Genomic DNA, 20792 nt, shown 5'->3' with positions numbered 1-20792 from the left:
TTTACAACAACCTCAGAGGTTGGTATCTCAGTGTCTTGCATGCTAGAAAACTGAAGCCCGGGAATTGTACAAATCACTGATTAGGACCAGGATTAGAATCCAAATACTCTTGACCCTGAAGCTAATGTTTTTGTTTGTTTTCTTTAAATATTCTACTACTATGAGAACAGTTAGCAAAATAATTATTACTTGTTGACCTTTCTGTCAAGCTTTTATCAAGTATTTTATCTTCATTATAGACCATTAAAGAATATTAATAAATAGGAGCATCTGGGTAGCTCAGTCAGTTGAGCATCCGACTTTAGCTCAGGTCATGATCTCCCAGGTTGTGAGTTCAAGTCCCACATCTGGCTCACTGCTGTCAGCCTGTCAGCACAGAGCCCACTTCAGATCTTCTGTTCCCCTCCCTGTACCCCTCCCCTGCTTGTGCTATCTCAAAAGTAAATAAATATTTTTTAAAAATATATTAATAAACAGTATTGGAGCATCTTCATTTTACCCTGATACCTAAGTTCTAAAAGAAAGTATGTATTTTAGAGTATTCTCAGAGTATCATATTCTAGAGGGATTTATTAGAAGCTTTTGTGTTTGGAACATCAGGTCACCAAAGTATCCCAGTGTCACTAATTGGTATTTGTAGAAAAAGCTAGGAGTACACTTCTCTAAAGAAGACATCCGGATGGCCAACAGGCACATGAAAAGATGCTCAACGTCGCTCCTCATCAGGGAAATACAAATCAAAACCACACTGAGATATCACCTCACGCCAGAGTGGCTAAAATGAACAAATCAGGAGACTATAGATGTTGGAGAGGATGTCGAGAAACGGGAACCCTCTTGCACTGTTGGTGGGAATGCAAACTGGTGCAGCCACTCTAGAAAAGTGTGGAGGTTCCTCAAAAAATTAAAAACAGATCTACCCTATCACCCAGAAATAGCACTGCTAGGAATTTACCCAAGGCATACAGGAGTGCTGATGCATAGGGGCACTTGTACCCCAATATAGCAGCACTTTCAACAATAGCCAAATTATGGAGAGAGCCTAAATGTCTATCAACTGATGAATGGATAAAGAAATTGTGGTCTATATACACAATGGAATACTACTTGGCAACGAGAAAGAATGAAATATGGCCTTTTGTAGCAATGTGGATAGAAATGGAGAGTGTTATGCTAAGAGAAATAAGTCATACAGAGAAAGACACCATATGTTTTCACTCTTCTGTGGATCTTGAGAAACTTAACAGAAGACCATAGGGGAGGGGAAGGGAAAAGAAAAAAAAGGGAGGGAGGCAAACCATAAGAGACTCTTAAAAACTGAGAATAAACTGAGGGTTGATGTGGGGGGGGTGGGAGGGAGGGGAAAGTGGGTGATGGGCATTGAGGAGGGCACCTGTTGGGATGAGCACTGGTTGTTGTATGGAAACCAACTTGACAATAAATTTAATATTAAAAAAAAAACAAAAAACCAGGAGTAGAAATACCAGTCCATGCTGATATGGATTGTCAACCTGCATACTTAAATAAAAGCACCTTGTTCTTTTTTTTTTTTTTTAATTTTTTTTTTTTAACGTTTATTTATTTTTGAGACAGAGAGAGACAGAGCATGAACAGGGGAGGGGCGGAGAGAGAGGGAGACACAGAATCCGAAACAGACTCCAGACTCTGAGCTGTCAGCACAGAGCCTGACGCGGGGCTCGAACTCACGGACCGTGAGATCATGACCTGAGCCAAAGTCGGATGCTTAACTGATCGAGCCACCCAGCCGCCCCAAAAGCACCTTGTTCTTCACATACCATAGCTATAAAGCATCTACTGTCTATAAAGAAATAAACACATAAGTACCCATACTAAAATTAGCTATATTTTGAGAAGTATGTTCATTTGCTTCTATTGTACTACATTTAAATAGTTAATTCTTCATTATATATTATTTGGAATGATGCATTTTGGTATCAAGTTCTAAATACTCCTTTAAGCAACAATGTGTAATAAATGTTTTATATTCCTGGGGTGCCTAGCTGGCTCAGTTGGAAGAGCATGCGACTCTTAATTTCAGGGTTGTGAGTTCAAGCCCTTTGCTGGGGTATAGATTACTTAAATAAAAACAAACAAATGTGTTATACTCCTATTTTATTTTTGTTATTAATTTTTTTTTTAATGTTTACTTATTCTCAAGAGAGACACAGAAACAGTGTGAGCGGGGGAGGGTCAGAGAGAGAGGGAGACACAATCTGAAGCAGACTCCAGGCTCTGAGCTGTCAGCACAGAGCCTGATGCAGGGCTCGAACTCACACACTGTGAGGTCCTGACCTGAGCCGAAGTCAGACGGTTAACTGACTGAGCCACCCAGGTGCCCCTTATACTCCTATTTTAAACAGACTAATGAGTACAGTGTCACATTTTTTCTAAAGTTTATTTATTTTGAGAGAGGGAGAGAGCAAGAGCGGGGCAGGGGCAGAGAGAGGGAGAGAATCCCAAGCAGGCTCTGCACTGTCAGTGCAGAGCCCAACGTTGGGCCTGAGCCCACGAACTGGGAGATCATGACCTGAGCTGAAACCAAGAGTCAGAGGCTTAACTGACTGAGACACCCAGGCACCCCACAGTGTCCTATTTTCTTGATGACCTTGATTTACTTTGCAAGCATGCAGCATAATATAGCTTCCTTTGGTAAGGCCTTATGTAGGGCTGACGGTTTCCTGCTATGCCCTTCTAGCATGTTATTTTGCTGTTGCACTTCAGATTTGTTGAAAGCACCCTGACCTCCCACTCTTGCTTTTATAATGGCTTCTGCATTCATGTATTTCTGGGCAATAAAGAAGACTGTAAGGAGAAATTCATAACCAAGCTTATTATAAAGTCAATAAATAGCCATTTTACAGAAGTTGTTGGGTTCATGTATACAATATATGGGCTATAACCACTACATATCAACATTCAAGGCCTTTTATTTTTTCTGTCTTTGTTCTCATCTTCTGAGTTCTCATTTCTCACGTTAGAGTTTTCATAATAAACCTATGTGTTATCAGTCAAGGTCCTGTCTCTTTCTTTAGTAATACCAGCATTCCCAGAGAAGAAAAAGAATTCTCAATTTGAAGGGGTAGCAAAATTTTGGGCGAGGAAGGATGAAGATGGTAGCATGCTCATGACTGGCTGGGTACTCCAATACCTTTTTTTTTTAAAATATATATATTTATTTATTTTTGGGAGAGCGAGAGAATGGGTGCTCATGAGTGGGGAAGGGGCAAAGAGAGAGAGAGGGAGAGAGAATCCAAGTAGCCTCTGCTCTGTCAAGCACAGAACCTGACTCAGGGCTCAATCCCATGAACTGTGAGATCATGGCCTCAGTAGAGATCAAGGGTTGGTCACTCAACCTACTGAGCCACCCAGGTGCCGCCAATACCCTGTCTTATCTGCAATTCCAAAATTCATAAAATCTGAATGCTTGGAAAACAGTATTTTTTTGAATTTAGTGTAAACTTAACCTGATCTAAAGTTAACAGTCTTTATCCCATTTAATGTGAAATCTGTTTCAGTGCAAAATAGCTGTGTATTGGATTTAACACCTCTGCAGGAGGGTGAGGGATGGTTACATAACATATGTACCACACTACTGGTTTTTTCCAATATATATACACATATTTATTTTTTATTTTATATACATCCAAGTTAGTTAGCATATAGTGCAACAATGATATTGGGAGTAGACTCCAGTGATTCATCCCCTACATATAACATCCAGTGCTCAGCCCAACAAGTGTCCTCCTTAATGGCCCTTGCCCATTTAGCCTGTCCTCCCACCCAGAACCCCTCCAGTACCCTATTTGTTCTCTGTATTTAAGAGTCCCTTATGTTTTGCCCCCCTCCCTTTTTTATTTTTTGTTTATTTTTGGGAGACAGAGAGAGAGAGAGACAGAGTGCAAGCAGGGGAGGGGCAGAGGGAGAGGGAGACACAGAATCCCAAGCAGGCTCCAGGCTCTGAGCTCAGAGCCCTACGTGAGGCTCAAACCCATGAGCTGTGTGATTGTGACCTGAGCCGAAGACAGGGTAGGGGGAGCCTTACTCCCCTTAACCGACTGAGCTACCCAGGCTCCCCTGTTTTTATACTACTTTTGCTTCCCTTCCCTTATGTTACTCTTTTTTGTATCTTAAATTCCACATATGAGTGAAGTCATACGATATTTGTCTTTCTCTAATTTTGCTTAGCATAACACACTCTGGTTCCATCCATGTTGTTGTAAATGGCAAGATTTCATTCTGTTTGATTGCTGAGTAATACTCCATTCACACTACTGTTCTTCTGAAATCCAAAAATGTTTGCATTCTCAAACATCTGGTTACAAGGGTTGCAGGTAAAGGATTGTGGACAAAAATCAAGAAGGTGATTTTAAAAGTGCTTTTGTCTCTTACTTGCATTATACACAGGTTTATGTAGGAAAATGGGAAATTATGCGGAACTTGATGCCAAGAAAGGTAGGTTTCCCTGTTTCTCCCATCTACTTTGTCTTTTTAAGGAACACTTTTAAGCTTTGAGGGACTCAAGTTCTCACAGCCAGAAACTGGCAGAGCTGAAATTTGAAACTAGTCTTTATAGTTTTCCACTGCTTAAATCACTCTCAATCACGGCACTGTATTACTTTTCTTGTGTGCCTTTTGTGGAAACCACTGTTGGCTATTTCTGCTCCTCAACTCTAAACATCTTTATCAGATCCATCTGGGATTTCTTCCTTTTCTTCGTCTACTTACCTCCTATTTGAAGGTCTCAGAGACTAACCCTGCCTTACTCCTCTCAGTATCGCCCAATACTTTTACCATTTCATGGGTTTCCCCCCATGCTTGGATGTGGAATATAATACCTAGTGGCTTCCCCAGATTCCTTGCCATCCCTGATAACAAGCATTCAGGCTTTTTTCATTTCAAGGATCCTGCTGGTAATTACTATGCGGATAAACAAAAGTAATAAACATAAAATAATAAAATAATTATAAGGAAGTTAATGATTTTTACTGTTTTTATCCTAGAGTTCCCATGGATTCACACTTTGATTTCTGCCTTTTCTTAGAATGGATTCACCATTACACCACTTCTGACTCTACCATTAGATGCATTTCAGGTCTGATGGTAATTTCAAGGTAACAAAGAGTAATAGGGCGTTTGGTTTCCGTAGACCATTTGAGCCCAGGAACTTCTAGATGGCATAGTGCCAGCTTACCAGATCTTTACCAAGATTAAAAACAAATTGTAAAGAGTATTTCTACACTGCATCTGTTGCCAGCTAGATAAGTCTTCTAGCAGAGTTCATGGCACATAGGTAGGCATTCAAAAATTCAACATATACTATGTGTCAGGTATAGGGAATGCAAAATTAAACTATCTATCGTATTGCCACGCTGAACAGAAACCTACGTGGTGTGGTAACGTCTGCATAGCATTGTAGGGGCAGGAAAATTTTCCCTTCTTACGTTTTCCATTCTTTTCCTGGTCTAGTAATTAAATTGACACAGGATAAACAGGAGGAAACCAGATTTAATTACGGCACATACAGGACCTCCATAAAAATAAATTCAAAGGAATAACCAAAGTAGGTCATTGCATCTTTTAGACAAAGAAACAATAAATTAGTGAAGAACTGACAAGACAAAGGGGTTTGGGCTTGGGGTAGTAAATTGGTAAGTAGCAAGGTCTGTTCATAGGCCTTCTCAGCCCTCAATTCTCTATTTGGCGATAAGGAGGTCTGCCCTCCTGATACAGGGAGGGCACCTTTTACATAGATTCATCTGCTTTCAGGGGGGACAAGGGAGGGGCAGAGTATCCTTGCACTATTTCTAAAATTCCTTTATTTCGAAATAATCTGTATGCCATAGTGGCACATTTTTGTGTGACGTATTCTCTATGAGCATAAAAGAGACTCAAATCAAACGGGACAGGGGTTTGAGACATCAGGAAAAGCTTGCTGTGTAGTGGCGTCTAACTACGTAAATTCCCACGCCAGATCCACTTACGGACTTTGAGACTTTGCACAAGCAGGCTTCTCAGTGCCTGTTTCCTCACTGATAAATCGGGCTAATGGTGGGATTTCCTGCACTGGGCTGCGAGGTAATTCAAGAACAGCGCTCGAAACAGTGTCTGGCACGCAGTAAGAGTGCAATACACTTCCTGAGGGTTGGGTTGCCCGCCAGCACTTAGCCTGACGTAGCCTGACCGTTGTCCTCGGACTGGACTACACGGGTAATCCGTTTGCTTTTTCTACCATACACTGCGTCACAGCCAGTTCTGTACCAGATGCTCTGTTTATTTCCACACGACCCGCTGGAGAGGCGAACTCTCCGGAGTCGGGGCCGGCCATCCTGGTGACGAGAGCGGGTGGCAACCCCGGCCCTCGCTCGCCCTCCAGCTTCGGCGCTAGTCCTCCGGAACCGCCACCCCCGCGTCCTGGGAAGAGGCGCGTCGTCGCGCGCGCCGTCCCGCCCTGTGCTCCTGCGTGACCCGACGTGCTGGGCGCGCACGCAGGAGCCCCGCCCGCGGTGGCCAAGGCCAAGGAGCCGCTAGAGACTTTGCCAGCTGGGGAGATGGAGGGGGCGTGGCTTCCCCGCTGGCGGGCGGTCGCGGCGCAGTCCCGCCCCCGTCGGCAGCCTCCGCGCGCCAAAATCAAACCCCAAGACCCGCGGTCCCGGTTACTTGCTGCCGGCGGGAGCTCAGCCTGCGCGTCTGGTCACGTTCGGCAGTGGCGCGAGCCCCAGCGCGCGCACCTGTGGCCGCCTCCTAGCCTTCTCTGTTGGATGCACTCGGGCCACCACCAGATTAGAATGGCCACCCCACCTAAGAGGAGCTGCCCGTCTCCCGCGACCGGCTTTGAGGGGGTCCGCATCAAGAAGATTGCCATCGAAGGGAACATTGGTAAGGAGCCTCGGGAAATGTTGGCCCCCAAGCAGGGGGGCTTCCCCTTAGTGAGGGCTTCCTTCAGGCCTGTGTGGATGCGGACAGGGCCTCTACTTCCCTTCCCACCGAACGCATTTTGCCCTGTCCTGCCCGGTTTCCCTCCCGTGCTCCGAGGATCGTCGCGAGGATCGTCGCAGCCCCCGGGCGTCAGGCGGTGGTGCATGCCCGGGCATGGGGGCCTCGAAAGGTGCACTTTGGGCCCGTTTCCTCCTTTTGTTGGGATCGCTCAAGGGGAGGGCTTTTTGCTTTTTGTTTTTATATTGAGGCTGTGTTAGTTCTAGAGGTGTAATTTACATACATTAAATTATCCTTTTAGGTGTACTTTTCTATGAGGTATGACAAACATATAATGCTGTTTTACTACCACCATGGTCAAGATTCAATACATTTTTATCACCTCAAAAAGTTCCCTGGTGCTCCTTTGTCGTCGGTTCCCTCTGTATTCCTGTGTCTTGGCAACCACTGATCTGGTTTCTAAGTTTTGCCTTTTTCCAGAATGTCATATAAATGGAGTCAGAGTATGTAGCCTTTTGTGTCTCCCTTCTTGTATTTAGCATAATGCTTTTAGATTTTTTTCATGTTGCTCAGTACCCGGGATTCGTTGTCTCCCCACTTGGGAGAATGAAGAGGTGGACACAGAATAAAATGAGCAGCAGGCAAAAGTTTATTAGAATCTAAGATTAGAAAGGTAAGAATTGCAGAAAAGCTCTCTTTACAGAGAGGGGCATTTGCAAGTGAATGCCCAGTCAACTGTAGGCAAGGGTCCTTGTTTTATAAGTTCTGGTTGCACCCTCCCCCCCCAACCTTCCCCCTTGTTCCTTCTCAGGTTCTACCCTTATTGGCTAGGTAACTAAATGCCTAGTCATTACTTTTTGAGTGGCTTGTTTCCATTGTGTGGGAGGTGATCTATGTATGGCCATACTGTTCCTTGTGGGTCATATGTTCTAAGGTCTACCACTTACTTTTAGTCACATCTTTTGTCAAATGCCTGAGGGGAGTAAGTGATGTCTGTTACATTTCTTAAGAGGAACTCTACACCTCAGCCAGTCTGCTGTGATCAGACACTCCCAGCATTGTTTTAAAATATGTTTTTCCCCACCCAGTGACCTTCAAGTCTTACTTAGCCTCTCCCTTTCTGCCTACTGAATCCCATCTTCTATTATACTTGTGTCTGTAGTTCTCTTTTATTGCTGAGTAGTATTCCATTGCATGGATATACCACAGTTTATCTCTTCCCCAGGTGTGAACATTTGGATGGTTTCCAGTTTTAACGCTTAGGGATAAAATAGCTATAAACATTCCAGTACAAGGAAAGAGTTTTTAATGATCTTAATATCATGGAGCTCCTCACCCCTTCCCCCACTTCCAAGTAAACATTGGCTTATGATTCAAAGACCAATGCCCTTTCTGTTCCTAACCCGGATGAGGGCAGACTATACCATGCATATCATTTTACAAGGTACATCTGAACTTACATTCTTCTGTATTTCCTACCACAGGAAACCTATGCCTGATACTTCCTGTTCTGATAGAATTTTTTTGGCTCCAAGTTGGGTACTGGCCATTCATGCATACAGCAAATGTTTTTGAATTCTTACCACATTCACAGCCCTTGTACTTCTTTAAAAAGACCAGGCAAAGTAGACGCTTTAACAGTATTCCTAGTAGAAAATACCTGAACACACCCTCAAAGACGACATCTTGTTGTATTGCTCCAGTATTAAGGCATCAGTGGAAAAGATCCATATAATAGATTCTCATTTCCTCCTAGGATAAATTCTTTGAAGGTGAACGTTTACTAGTGTGAGTCCTTATAGCCACTTATTGGATAAATAAGAACATATATAAAGGAGGAAATAGTTGAACAAAGCCATTTCAAGAGTAACTTTGAATGAACAACAACATCTAGATACCACACTGAATTAATCCTCTTCCCTTCCTTAAATCCAGTTAAGCAACATATATCTAGATCTCCCTAAGCACCTTTAATCTTCCCAGCACCTGAATCATTTCCTAATGTGTCACCCCATCTCCATCTTCTCTTACCTAGCTCCAGAGCAGACTTTCTGTATATAAATGGAATTGTGTTACTCCCCTGCTTAAAATTCTTCTCTGACTTCTCCATTACCTACACTGGAAAGAGTTGCAAACTGATGCCTTGCATTTGCACAATAGTGGCTGGCATAGACTTGAAAAATAAATTTATTTAAGAACATTTTTTTTAGAACGTTGGAAATATTTTATTTTTTAAAGTTTATTTGTTTATTTTGAGAGAGAGAAAGGGCATGCACTGAAGGGGCAGAGAGAGATGGACAGAGAGAGAATCCCAAGCAGGCTCCACACCACCAGCATGGAACTGATGTGGACTGAGCCCATGAACCGTGAGATCATGACTTGAGCTGAAATCAAGAGTCGGACGCTTAACCACTGAGCCACCCAGGCGCCCCTGAAAAACAAATTTAATGAATTGCTAGCATTTAACATTTTTGAGATTTGTTTTTGAACATCTAGATTCTTGGTGTCTTGTACGGTATCTAAAGATCTGGTAACACTGGGCTTCTGTTTCTGTAAGATAACAGTTTGCTATTTGGATGTTGGATGAGTTGTGTTCCAACTTGTCTTGTCTTCCTGACACTGAGGTTTGTTAGTTGTTGTTAATGTGCTTGCACTGCTTTTCCTGTCCCTTCCACCTTATTTGCCAGTCCCAAATAAGTAGAAATGTACAAATTGCTAATATGTGTGTAGAAGAATATTTTGTGATTCCTAGAATTTGAACTTTAACTGGTCATTTTAGTTTATACTCACGTAACTCATCTTCTCATGTTTTCTGTTACTATAATGCTCCCTTCTGTTAGATTTATGGAGGCCTTACCTGCTTCTTTTCATATTAATAGTTTGTACAGATGATTTTTGGATCGTAATGCTTGTTTGCCATTAGTAATTCTGTTAGGTTCCACATAACTTTTTAAAGTTATTAACGTCAGTGTCTTTGGTTCTTGTTCTCCTTTGCTTTCATAGAATATTAATTTATTAATTAGCTTATTTTTCAGCTCCCTACTTTCCCCTCAAAAGTTAAGGAACTAGAGGGGCGCCTGGGTGGCTCAGTCGGTTGAGCGTCCGACTTTGGCTCAAGTCGTGATCTCATGGCCCGTGAGTTCAAACCCCGCGTTGGGCTCTGTGCTGACAGCTCAGAGCCTGGAGCCTGTTTCAGATTCTGTGTCTCCCTCTCTCTCTGACCCTCCCCCATTCATGCTCTGTCTCTCTCTGTCTCAAAAATAAATAAACGTTAAAAAGTCAAGGAACTAGATTAATTTGGGAACTACAGGTAACTGTTGTTACTCTGCTTGAACTAAAGAGTAATTTTAAAGAGTAACTGTTTTTGCTCTTAAAATTTTAGAGTATGACCACATGAAATTTTTCTATTTATAGGTGTGTCAGAAGAAAGCTGAATGCTCTAGCTTTAAGTGCTTTCAGATTCTGGGCCCCTGGGTGGCTCAGTCGGTTAAGTGTCCGACTCTCTGTTTTTAGTTCAGGTCATGATCTCAGGTTTCCTGAGTTCGAGCCCCACATCTGACAGCACAGAGTCTGCTTGGGTTTCTCTCTCTCTCTCCCTCTCTATGCCCCTCCCCCACTTGTGCTGTCTCTGTCTCTCTCCAAATAGGTAAATAAACTTAAACAAATTAAAAAAAAAGTGCTTTTAGACTCTGGGTGATGCCTGATTTTTTAGTACATTCCTTGGATCCTCTTTTCGAACATCATATTTTCCTTTCTTCCTCCATCTAGCTCAGTGAATGTCCAGTGATCATTATATATGCTTCTGTTTACCATTCTAAATGCTTTACAGTCCCTGTAATTACTCTCCCCATACAAAATCTGTGGTCACCAGTGTTTTTCCCATGATTAAATCTAGTGATCATCTAGTTTATCTTTAAAAGTTTTTCTTCTGTCCTGTGGTGATAATATGACTTTGTGTTTTGCTTCTCAGCAGTTCTTTGTTCTGTATTACCTTCTTATTGGCCCTGACCCCTGCCCCCACTCCCTGTTTTAGCCCTATGTGTGATCCTTTAAAGTTCTTCTGGTTTTTCTTCTTTTCTATTGCCTAGATAATGTCCTAGGTTTGAATATGGTTTTTCACATCAAAGGTAAGTTCTTTTTGCCCTCTTTGAATCCAGCTTATAAAGATGAGGAAGTTTTCCTTGTAAACTTGCAGAAGCTGCAGCGCCTGGGTAACTCAGTCACTTAAGCATCCGACTTCGGCTCAGGTCATGATCTCGTGGTTCATGAGTTCAAGCCCTGGGTCAGGCTTCATGCTGACCGCTCAGAGTCTGGAGCCTGCTTTGGATTCTGTGTCTCCCTCTCTCTCTGCCCCTCCCCTTCACACATGCGCTCTTTCAAAAAAAAAAACCATTAAAAATTTTTTAAAAAAAGCTTTCAGAAGCTGCTTTTTTAATATTTTTTGATCTATGTGTGTGTGTGTGTATGTGTAATTCTATATACATATGGACAGAGAGAGGAGAGAGACACACACATTATGTTGACCAGAGATGCCTAATATAAACCACATTTGGTGACTTAAGATAGAAAGGGTGTGGTGGTCATTAGGAGTATTGGTACACCCTGTTAAATTCTAGATCAAGACTTTCCCTACTACTTAATGGAATGTATTCCCAGGTAATGTTAAAGTAGTGAATATAATATGCCCTGATTATACCTGAACTATTTCCTTTATTTTCCCTCCTAGGTGTCTCAGAAACTAGTGAATGATCAGGGAGAAGCAAAGTACAACATGTTTTTTTTAAGGATTGGATAAAGTGCACAGAACCTTTAAAGTGAAGCAGAAAAAACATGGCTATTGCTTGCTTATAGGGGTGCTGTGCAAAAACGTTTTTATAATTTCTGTTAGACACTATGGCTTAATGTCATATAGTGTCATATGATTAGTGTCATATAATCATATTATTTCTCATTCTAAAGCTCTAGGTTTTGGATGCATCTTTATATTGATTTTATAGTTCATTTGGCCATTTTTAAGTTGGTTTTAGATAGGAAGGACGTAAGCCTGTTTGTAAACTGAGAAAATAGAGCAAGTAGAGAGGAAAATTTTGAAAATGCAAGAGCCTGTTATTGTCACTGTACTCATAGCTTGTTTATCACAGTGGTTTCCATAAAGAGGGTATTCTTATTATTTCCATTGTATTGTGAAGAAACAGGCTTACAGAGATTCAGTAACTTGCCCAAAATCACATATCTAACTAAGCGGAAGAATAGTTTTAACTATTTTCCGCAAAGTTGTCTCTAATTACTTGATTAAGGAAAGTGAGGCTAGGACTAGGATTCTTTTTGCTGCTGTAACACCTTGCCTACAATGTCACCAGGTTTAAAATTCTTCTGTTCCATGGCTTTGATAAACTAAAAACAATAACAAACAAGTGTCCATAATACAGTGGGTAGGGACCCTTTCAGAAAGCAAATCTAAGAGAACATTTAGGAAATTGAATATTTTTGTTTTTTTATATTGTTTGCTAGTATAAATTTTGTAAAAGCTGATGACTGTTTTGGCTTTTTTTTTTTTTTTTCTAAGTCTTCTTCAATTTTCCTTTTCCTGTCACAACAGCTTCAGGGAAGACAACATTTGTGAATATCCTTAAACAGGTCTGTGAGGATTGGGAAGTGGTTCCTGAACCTGTTGCCAGATGGTGCAATGTTCAAAGTGCACAAGATGACTGTGAGGTATGAAAATAAAATTAACTAAAGTAAAATTCTTTTGCTTTAGAGGACCAGTAGTATTTAACCTTTGGATTTTTGTTTGTTTTCCCTTTTCCAATAAAATTTTCAAATCTAGCTTTAAGTCTGTCTCTTCACCTTCATATATGGATGAATGTGTGTATGTGTGGGGGGAGGTACGTGTGTGTGTGTGTGTGTGTGTGTGTGTAAACATTCATTGAGCGATGCAGTTAAGATATGTGCTTCATTGCATCCAAGTAGAATTATAAGTTTTTAAAAATTAATTAAAAAGTCAAAAAATCTAATTGCAAATTAAATTCCTTGAGTAGATTTTTACATTTTGTTTAAAAACATGCAAACACAGAAAACAAAGACAAAAAAAACTACCCAATAACTTTTTTATTAGTTTACCTTTTGAGTCTTTTATATGTATTAGAGAGAAGCATTTATCTCTTATTTGTTTTACTTTTCATTCTTGCCAGACTTTCACCCTGGACACAACTTTGAATTTCCCAGCACTTTCCATTCTACATTGCAAATAAGAAAGAAGGAATAACAGAGATTTCATTTTTTATGGCAAAATTTTTATATTGTATGTGTACGAAGGAAAGGGATCTGATTGCTAGGACTTTTGTTTCTGGAGAAATGAGAATTGAACTTGAAAGTAGCATAGTAGAAATCATCAGAATGGAAATGTGTGGTAGAAACTTACTTTGTTAGAATTGAGGATACAGGATTGAACAAAAATGTCTATTGTTTAAAGTTTAGCTGTTGGTATGAGGAGTCTGGGAATAATAATTGAGTATTTAAAATGTAAATCATTAGCAGGATGCTCTGTAGAATTTGAGGATATATGGTTGTGAATAACCAAAAATATTTTCTCCCATACCTATTTGCCAAGCATAGTTAACTTTAACATAGGGGTGTGCTTAGAACATTCTGATCCTTAGAATAATCCAGGACTGAATCTTGAAGAGACTTCCTTTCCATAGGACTCCATTTTTTAAAAAAATGTTTATTTATCTTGAGAGAGAGAGAGCGCATGAGCGAGCATGAGCAGAGGAGTGGCAGAGAAAGGGAGACAGAGGATCTGAAGTGGGCTCTGTGCTGATAGCAGAGAGCCCAGCGTGGGGTTCTAACTCACGAACTGTGAGATCATGACCTGAGCCAAAGTCAGATGCTCAACTGACTGAGCAACCCAGGTGCCCCATGGACTCCATTTTTTGTTTTAAGAAATTGATATTTCAATTTGGTCTTTGGGGGGAAGGTAAGATTATCCTTAAGTAGAATTTTAAAGTGGGTAAATTTGTTTTTTTCTTTCAACATTTTTTCATTAACATATGATATAACTATAGAAAAGTATAGGAAACTTATGTATAGTTTGAAGAACAATTTGAAAGCTAACCATCAACCAGGTCAAGAAATAGAATATTACTCTTATTCTCCCTGTTTGTCCTTCGGTCACAGTATCTCCTTTCCTTGGGTAACAATGCCGCTAGGGGTAACCACTCACATAAAATACCTCTTGCAATAATAATTCTTCTGCTTTCTAAAAGTAATTTAATTATCCACAAACATATGACTAAGAAATAAAATTTAGTTTTCTGTTTTTGAATGTTACATAAATAAAATCAATTGGTTGCAGTTTTTTTCCCTCTTGCTTTCTTTGCTTAGTAAGTTTATGAAATTTGTTCATTTGTTGCATACAGCTGTAGTTTGTACGTTTTCATTGCTATATAATATTCAATTATATTCAGACATCACTGGTTTTCCATTCTATACCTTTGATTAATTTTTTAGTGATTTCTAGTTTAGTTGTTGTAAAAACAGCCCTGTTATGAACATGAAACCTGGTGCACACATGCAAGACTTTCTCTAGAAAGAAGAAGTAAAATCATTGGTTGGTGGGGTTTTTGTGTGATGCCTATTTTCCAAAGTGGTATTATCCAGCTTCCTAATTTTTGTCATTCTGTTGGGTATTTAATGTCTTTTATGTTTTTAATTTTGCATTTCTTTGGTTGCTAATGAGATTGTGCTCCTTTATTTAATTAATTTATTTGCTGTTTGGATTTATTTTGTTAAGTCCCTGTTGAGGTCCTTTTGTCATTTTCCTTTAGTTTTCTGTCTTTGCTCCACTCTGCATTTTTATCTCCCAAAGTATGTCTTGTGGCCTCTTTTTTCACTGAAGTGCCTGGCTTAGGTTTACTTACCTTTAGAAATGAAAGACCTGTGTTCTACCAACCCCTCTTTTCCCCTCATTTCTAGGGTCAGCTATCAGTGCAGTTATTCTCAGGTGTTAGTAGAGAGTAGACAAATTAAACCAATGTCAGAAATACAGAAAGGATTCTTTCATTGGAGTAATGTCAGGCTAGATTGGGTTAGTTGACCTCCATTAAAGGCCCATTCTAGTTTTAGTATCATAAGCTGCAAACTCCTTTTAAATATGTGTAACTGGTTCTTTAGCACTTTAACTATCTCTCCCTTGTAGTATGCATATAATTAACCTGGGGTGCAGAAACTGATACATAAAAACCAAAATGCCAAAAGTTTATTAAAAAAATTTTTTTTTTTTTTAAATTTTAGAGAGAGAGAGGGTACATGCAAGCAGGGGAGAGGGGCAGAGGGAGAGAGAGATCCCATTATCCTGGGATCATGACCTAATCCAAATTGAAGAGTTGGACATTCAACCGACTGAACTACCTAGGCAGCCACCCCTGCCGTACCCAGAATTTTAATCTGTAGGGAGAAGTGTAATTATCAGATTCACTGAATTAGGTCATTCTGTTCTCTATGCAGGCCCATAATTCTCAACCAGTGGAAGGAACCCTTAAGAATCTCAAAGTTTTGGGATGCTTTATAAAATGACAAACAGTGCCTTGGGAATTTTAATATGTGGGATGCTTCCTACTTAAAAATGACTGCCCTAGCAAATCACTGTTAGTGTTGGGATTTTATTGACCCTTTTAGTTATGTTGGAGAGGAGAGGTTGAAAACATTGCAGTAATATATATAGGAAGGCAGATTTATAGTAAGCAGGTTGTCTATTAAGCTTAGAATCAGGCGCGCCTGAGTGGCTCAGTCGGTTGAGCCCCTGACTTCGGCTCAGGTCATGATCTCTCAGTCTGTGAGTTCAAGCCTTCCGTTGGGCTCTGTGCTGACAGCTCAGAGCCTGCAGCCTCCTTCTCTCTCTGCCCCCACCCCTCCATTCTGTCTTTCTCTCTCCTCTCTCTCCCTCTCTCTCTCTCTCTCAAAAATAAAAAAACATTAAAAAATTAAAAAAAAAAAGCTTAGAATCAGAGCCCAGGGTAATTAGTTATATTATCCTAATTGATGTCATCAGACTGACACATTGATGCATCTGTCTCTATTTTAAGACTTGGTTTCATGGATCTGATTGATACTCATGTTTATGGGCAGGGGCACTTTCTTCCCATGTACTAAAGTCAAAATTCCAAATTGACCTTTATAACTACTATGTCAGTAATCCTAATATTATTAACAAATAGTTTCGTCATACGGTTTACTATAATCTAGTCATGTCTCCATGATGTTACAATTTGATTACCTTAATTGAGTTTTGGTGCACATTCTTGGAGGATAGCTTTATATTTGTACGTGTATTGGGGTCTATTTATGTTCTTAGTGCTTGGTACTTCTAGGTGGCATTTCAGACAGGGTGGGGATAGTATTTTGGGGTTAAGGTTGTGGAATGTGAGGATAGTGGTGTATGGGTTCCCTGTATCTTTGGATATTTTCTTCTTTTATCCTGGACCTCTACTAAACTCAAGAAATGGGATTTTCTTCCATCATCTTGGAGCCTTTCTTCTCCAGACCCATTTCTGATCTATTTCTTGGTATTAAAGTATGGATCACTGACTGTCCAAATCTGTTTTCTTAGAAGGCTGTCAATGTTGAGAAGTAGACTGTCTTTAGAAACCATCCCGGACAGGGCCAGTCCTACTTTGGATGTTCTCCATTTAATCACACTTCTTGGCAGTTGCTGTAGAGTTGGAAGCGTTGGGTTATTGGTACCTTTGATCTCTTCCCCTAGTTAGTAACTGAATTTGCACCTGCATGCTGTGCATGCTTTTTTTTAGCTGTTTTATTTTTTTACCTGCCATCTAGTGGCTGAAATGTTGCTATACTGTTGATAAGCTGAACCAATTTTACCAAAATAATGAGGCAAAATACCTAAAGAGATTATGTTGTCTCCCCTCTTCCTCCCTCCCCTTGATAAGATTATTTTTAAAGGTACCACTCGGATGATTTTCAATCTTTGAATTGAAGGTTTATTTCAAATAATCACTTGTTTGGTGGTTTATATTATTTCAGCCCAAAGCTTTGATTTACTTTCTTTTAACTTATTTTTGGGTTGGACAAACTGTTAGGGACATATCTCTGCTCTGTCATGTTTTTCTTATCGAGATGAAGTCTTAGGGGATACCTGTTTTTCAAATAACAACATTTTTTGATAAGTCATTCTTGAAAATTAATTAGGTATGCTTGGTAAAGTACTTCTATTCATACCTTCTGAGATCACTTGATAACTTTTGTTGGCTATGTTACGATTATCTTATTTGGTCGATTCTGATCTTTTTTGGTTGAACTTAATTCACCTCTTTTGCAATGTTTACAAAGTTCAGTTAGAGTTAAAAGATTAATGATTTTGTATCTTTACTTGATATTTCTGGTTTTCACTTATCTTGACAATAAGTTGTGCTTTCCGCAAAATAATAAAGTGTTCTATCATGAAGTGAGTTACAGAATTAAAGATATGAGTAAAAGTGATCCATAATCCCACTACCCTGTATGTATCTTATATACAGTTGAGATAATAATTTACTATATCCAATTTTGGCACTTGGGGAGCTACATAATTTAAAAAAAATGTTATACAGTAATACATGTTCATTGTTTGAACTTAAAATATCATAGATTACCAAAGGAAGAAAATAAAGCTTACCTGTAACCTTATTACCCGGAGAAAACTAGAGATCTTACTTGGCACAGCAGTATATAATTTTGTACTTTTCTTTTTTCCTCCCATAATGTTTATATCAAAGGCAATTAAAAATGTCATTAAAAGTTTAAACAATTCTAAGGGCAGCCTAATTTATTGTGTGCATGTACTAGTAGTTACATAATATAAATGCCTAATAATAGTGAAATGATAGCCTATTTGCTTAGTAATGTGATAAACATCTTTGTGGTTAAATCTGTATTCTAGATTACTTCTTTAAGACAAATTTCCAAAAGTGAAATTAAGTAGGCCCAAGGATTTACACTTTTAAAAATAAATATAGCTAAGCTGCTTTCTAGAGACGTTCTGTCAACTTTTACATAATATAATTTGACCTTAACCCATTCACATTTTTTATCTGGGTCCTTTTTCAGAGGGGGAAAAACAGATAAAATTACACTCAATATGGTATAGATGATACACAGTGTTTTTTTAGATAAATTTTTAGTATGTATTTTATGCTTGACTCCATAGTTGCATGCAAGAAACCCAGCAATTTGTGGTGTTAAAAACTTAATGCATAGAATCAAAAGGAAACATTTTGTATGGGCTGACTCTCAGCCACTCTGAAAAACTAGAAAATGATATCCTGGCTTATTTTCTAATTTGGTTCAAAGTTAAACTCAGACAACAACTAACACCTTCAAAGCTGTATGAAATTCTACTACAGACTTTTTATTTAGTTTTAATTTAAACATTTGTATTTTTAGAGCAACTAGCTGATTATTATTTTTATCAGTAGGTGATGAGTCAGGATTGGTTCTCTGGATTATTTTCATGTAGTAGACTTTGGGTAAGAGGGATTACATTTATTGGAAAATCCAAATAAAAGGAGATGTGTAGTTTTTTTGTGTGTGGTTAATATTTGCATTGTGGTCAAAAACAACATATCATAAATTTTACCATCTTGACTATTTTATTTATTATGTTTATTTTTGAGAGAAAGAGAATGAGCGGGGGAGGTGCAGGAAGAGGGTGGGTACAGAGAATCCTAAGCCAGCTCTGTGCTGACAACAGAGAGCCTGATGTGGGGCTCAAACTCATAAACCAGGAGATCATGACATGAGCCAAAGTCGAATGCTCAACCAGCTGAGCGACCCAGGTGCCCCATCTTAACCATTTTTAAATGTACAGTTCAGTAGTGTTGAGGGTATTTACATTGTTGTAAAACATCTCTAGAACCTTTTCATCTTCAAGAACTATAGCTATTTCATGAAACAACTCTCCTTTGCCCCCTTCCCTCAACCCCTAGGAATTGCCATTTTGTTCTTTTATAGCTATCTATGAATTTGACTGTTTGTTGGTTTGTTTTATTTTTTTAAGATTTTGTTTATTTTATTAAAGATTTTATTTTTAAGTTGTCTCTACACCTAACATGGGGCTCGAACCCACAATCCTAAGATCAAGAGTCACAGGGTCCACTGACGGAGCCAGCTAGGTGCCCCCAAATTTGACTACGTTAGATACCCTGTATAATTGAAATTATACAGTATTTGTCCTTTTGTGATTGGCTTATGTCACATAGCATATTGTCCTCCAAGTTCTCCAGGAAAAGTTTCAAACTTTTTAGTATGTAATAAGCCCATTTAATTTTACATACGTAACCTATTTTTGTTATTTCTGTGCATAGCAAATTTATCCTAAGTGTTTTTCAAATGAACCAAGTTCACTTCTAATAAATGAAGTGTATCAGGTAGACTTAAGGTAATACTTGGTGCTATGATAAGCTCTTAAAACCCTGTAGTTCAAAATAATAAAATTTTATTTCTCAGAGAATAGTGCAAATGCCATTTGGTGGATGCCACGCCATGCTGTGACTCAGGGACCCAGGCCCTTTCTAAATTGTGACTCATCCAACCTCTAGAACCATGCTTCAAATTTTAGTGTTTATTAGAATGACCTGGAAGACTTAAAACACACATTTGGGCCCTACCCCCAGTTTTTGATTTATTAGGTCTGCTGTGGGGTTGGTGCTGAAAATTTGCATGTCTCACAAGTTCTCAAGTGATGGTGCTGTTGCTGTATGGGGACCATACTTTGTTACCCCTGGAGCTGAATTTGAGAGCCTCTGCTCTAGGCTCTTGGTTTTCTTTGCTTCTTCTAGCTGCTGGAGAGAAAAGCATCACATTCCAGAGGTTTTTAGAGTGAAGCCTGGAAATGGTATACATTGTTTCTGCCCTACTTCCATTGACTGGAACCGAGTTACATAGCCACACTCAATTACAAGGGAGGCTGGTCAATAAAGCCTAGTTTGTGTCCAAGAAGAAAAACAACCTGGATTTAGGGAACACATAGCAGTGTCTGCCACACACACATTTCAAGATAGGAGCACCTTAAGTTTATTTTTTAATGTAACTGAAACCCCACGGTGCCAAGTTTAATTCATTTATGTGGAAGAGGTCTTCAACAGACGTTCTCTATTCTCTACTTCTCAGTTCTAAAAACTAAACTCTTAGAAAACTTAAATATGCCCTTTGGCTCACATTCCTAAGCACATTCGTTTTCTAAAAACATGCCAGGGACAATGTAACCAGGAATAGAGCGTACTAATCCAAGAATTAAATTTTGAGTTTTGAATTACTATTTATACTGCAGAGAATTCCATATATACATGGATACCACTCCCACCCTGCTCCTCTTCATTAGCACCAAATATATGTAATTCCTTTAGCAAAGTGAAGACACTTCTTTAAATGATATGTTAGGGGACGCCTGGGTGGCTTAGTTGGTTAAGCGCCCGACTCTTGACTTTGCCTCAGGTCATGATCTCAGGGTTTGTGAGTTTGAGCCCCCCAGGCTCTGCCCTGACAGTGCGGAGCCTGCTTGGGATTCTCTCTCCTTCTCTCTCTGCCCCTCCCCTGCTCTGGCCAGTACAAGCACACACTCTCTCTCAAAATAAATATATGTTAAAAAAAAAATAATATGTTAGGATTAAGCAGGGAGTCTACTTTGCTTCTAAATAAATACCAGCACCAATCATGTAATCAACTGTAACTCATGAAAAGTTGATACTAAATTATTTTTCTGGTTAATTTAATGTACAAAGGGAGAAAACCTAGAGACTCTGTTTCACTTTATTATTTTTTTATTTCTTCATTACTCTATGTCA

At 39.4% G+C, this 20792-nt stretch overlaps 1 protein-coding gene across 1 annotated transcript in view; it reads left to right on the top strand.

Annotated features, from left to right (window-relative positions):
- The first annotated feature begins 6403 nt into the window (after positions 1-6403).
- The window catches only part of DCK (deoxycytidine kinase), a 33182-nt gene continuing 18793 nt past the window's right edge, over positions 6404-20792 (top strand). The window contains exons 1-2 of the mRNA XM_015081901.3: positions 6404-6897; positions 12554-12669. Of these exons, the coding sequence (XP_014937387.2) occupies positions 6570-6897; positions 12554-12669 (444 nt within the window). The 5' untranslated portion in view covers positions 6404-6569. The remainder of the gene's footprint in view (positions 6898-12553; positions 12670-20792) is intronic.

The sequence above is a fragment of the Acinonyx jubatus genome, chromosome B1 (genome assembly GCF_027475565.1).
Source record: "Acinonyx jubatus isolate Ajub_Pintada_27869175 chromosome B1, VMU_Ajub_asm_v1.0, whole genome shotgun sequence".
Taxonomy (NCBI): domain Eukaryota; kingdom Metazoa; phylum Chordata; class Mammalia; order Carnivora; family Felidae; genus Acinonyx; species Acinonyx jubatus.
Note: the sequence above shows the minus strand (reverse complement) of the source record. Positions and strands in the feature narration are given on the sequence as shown.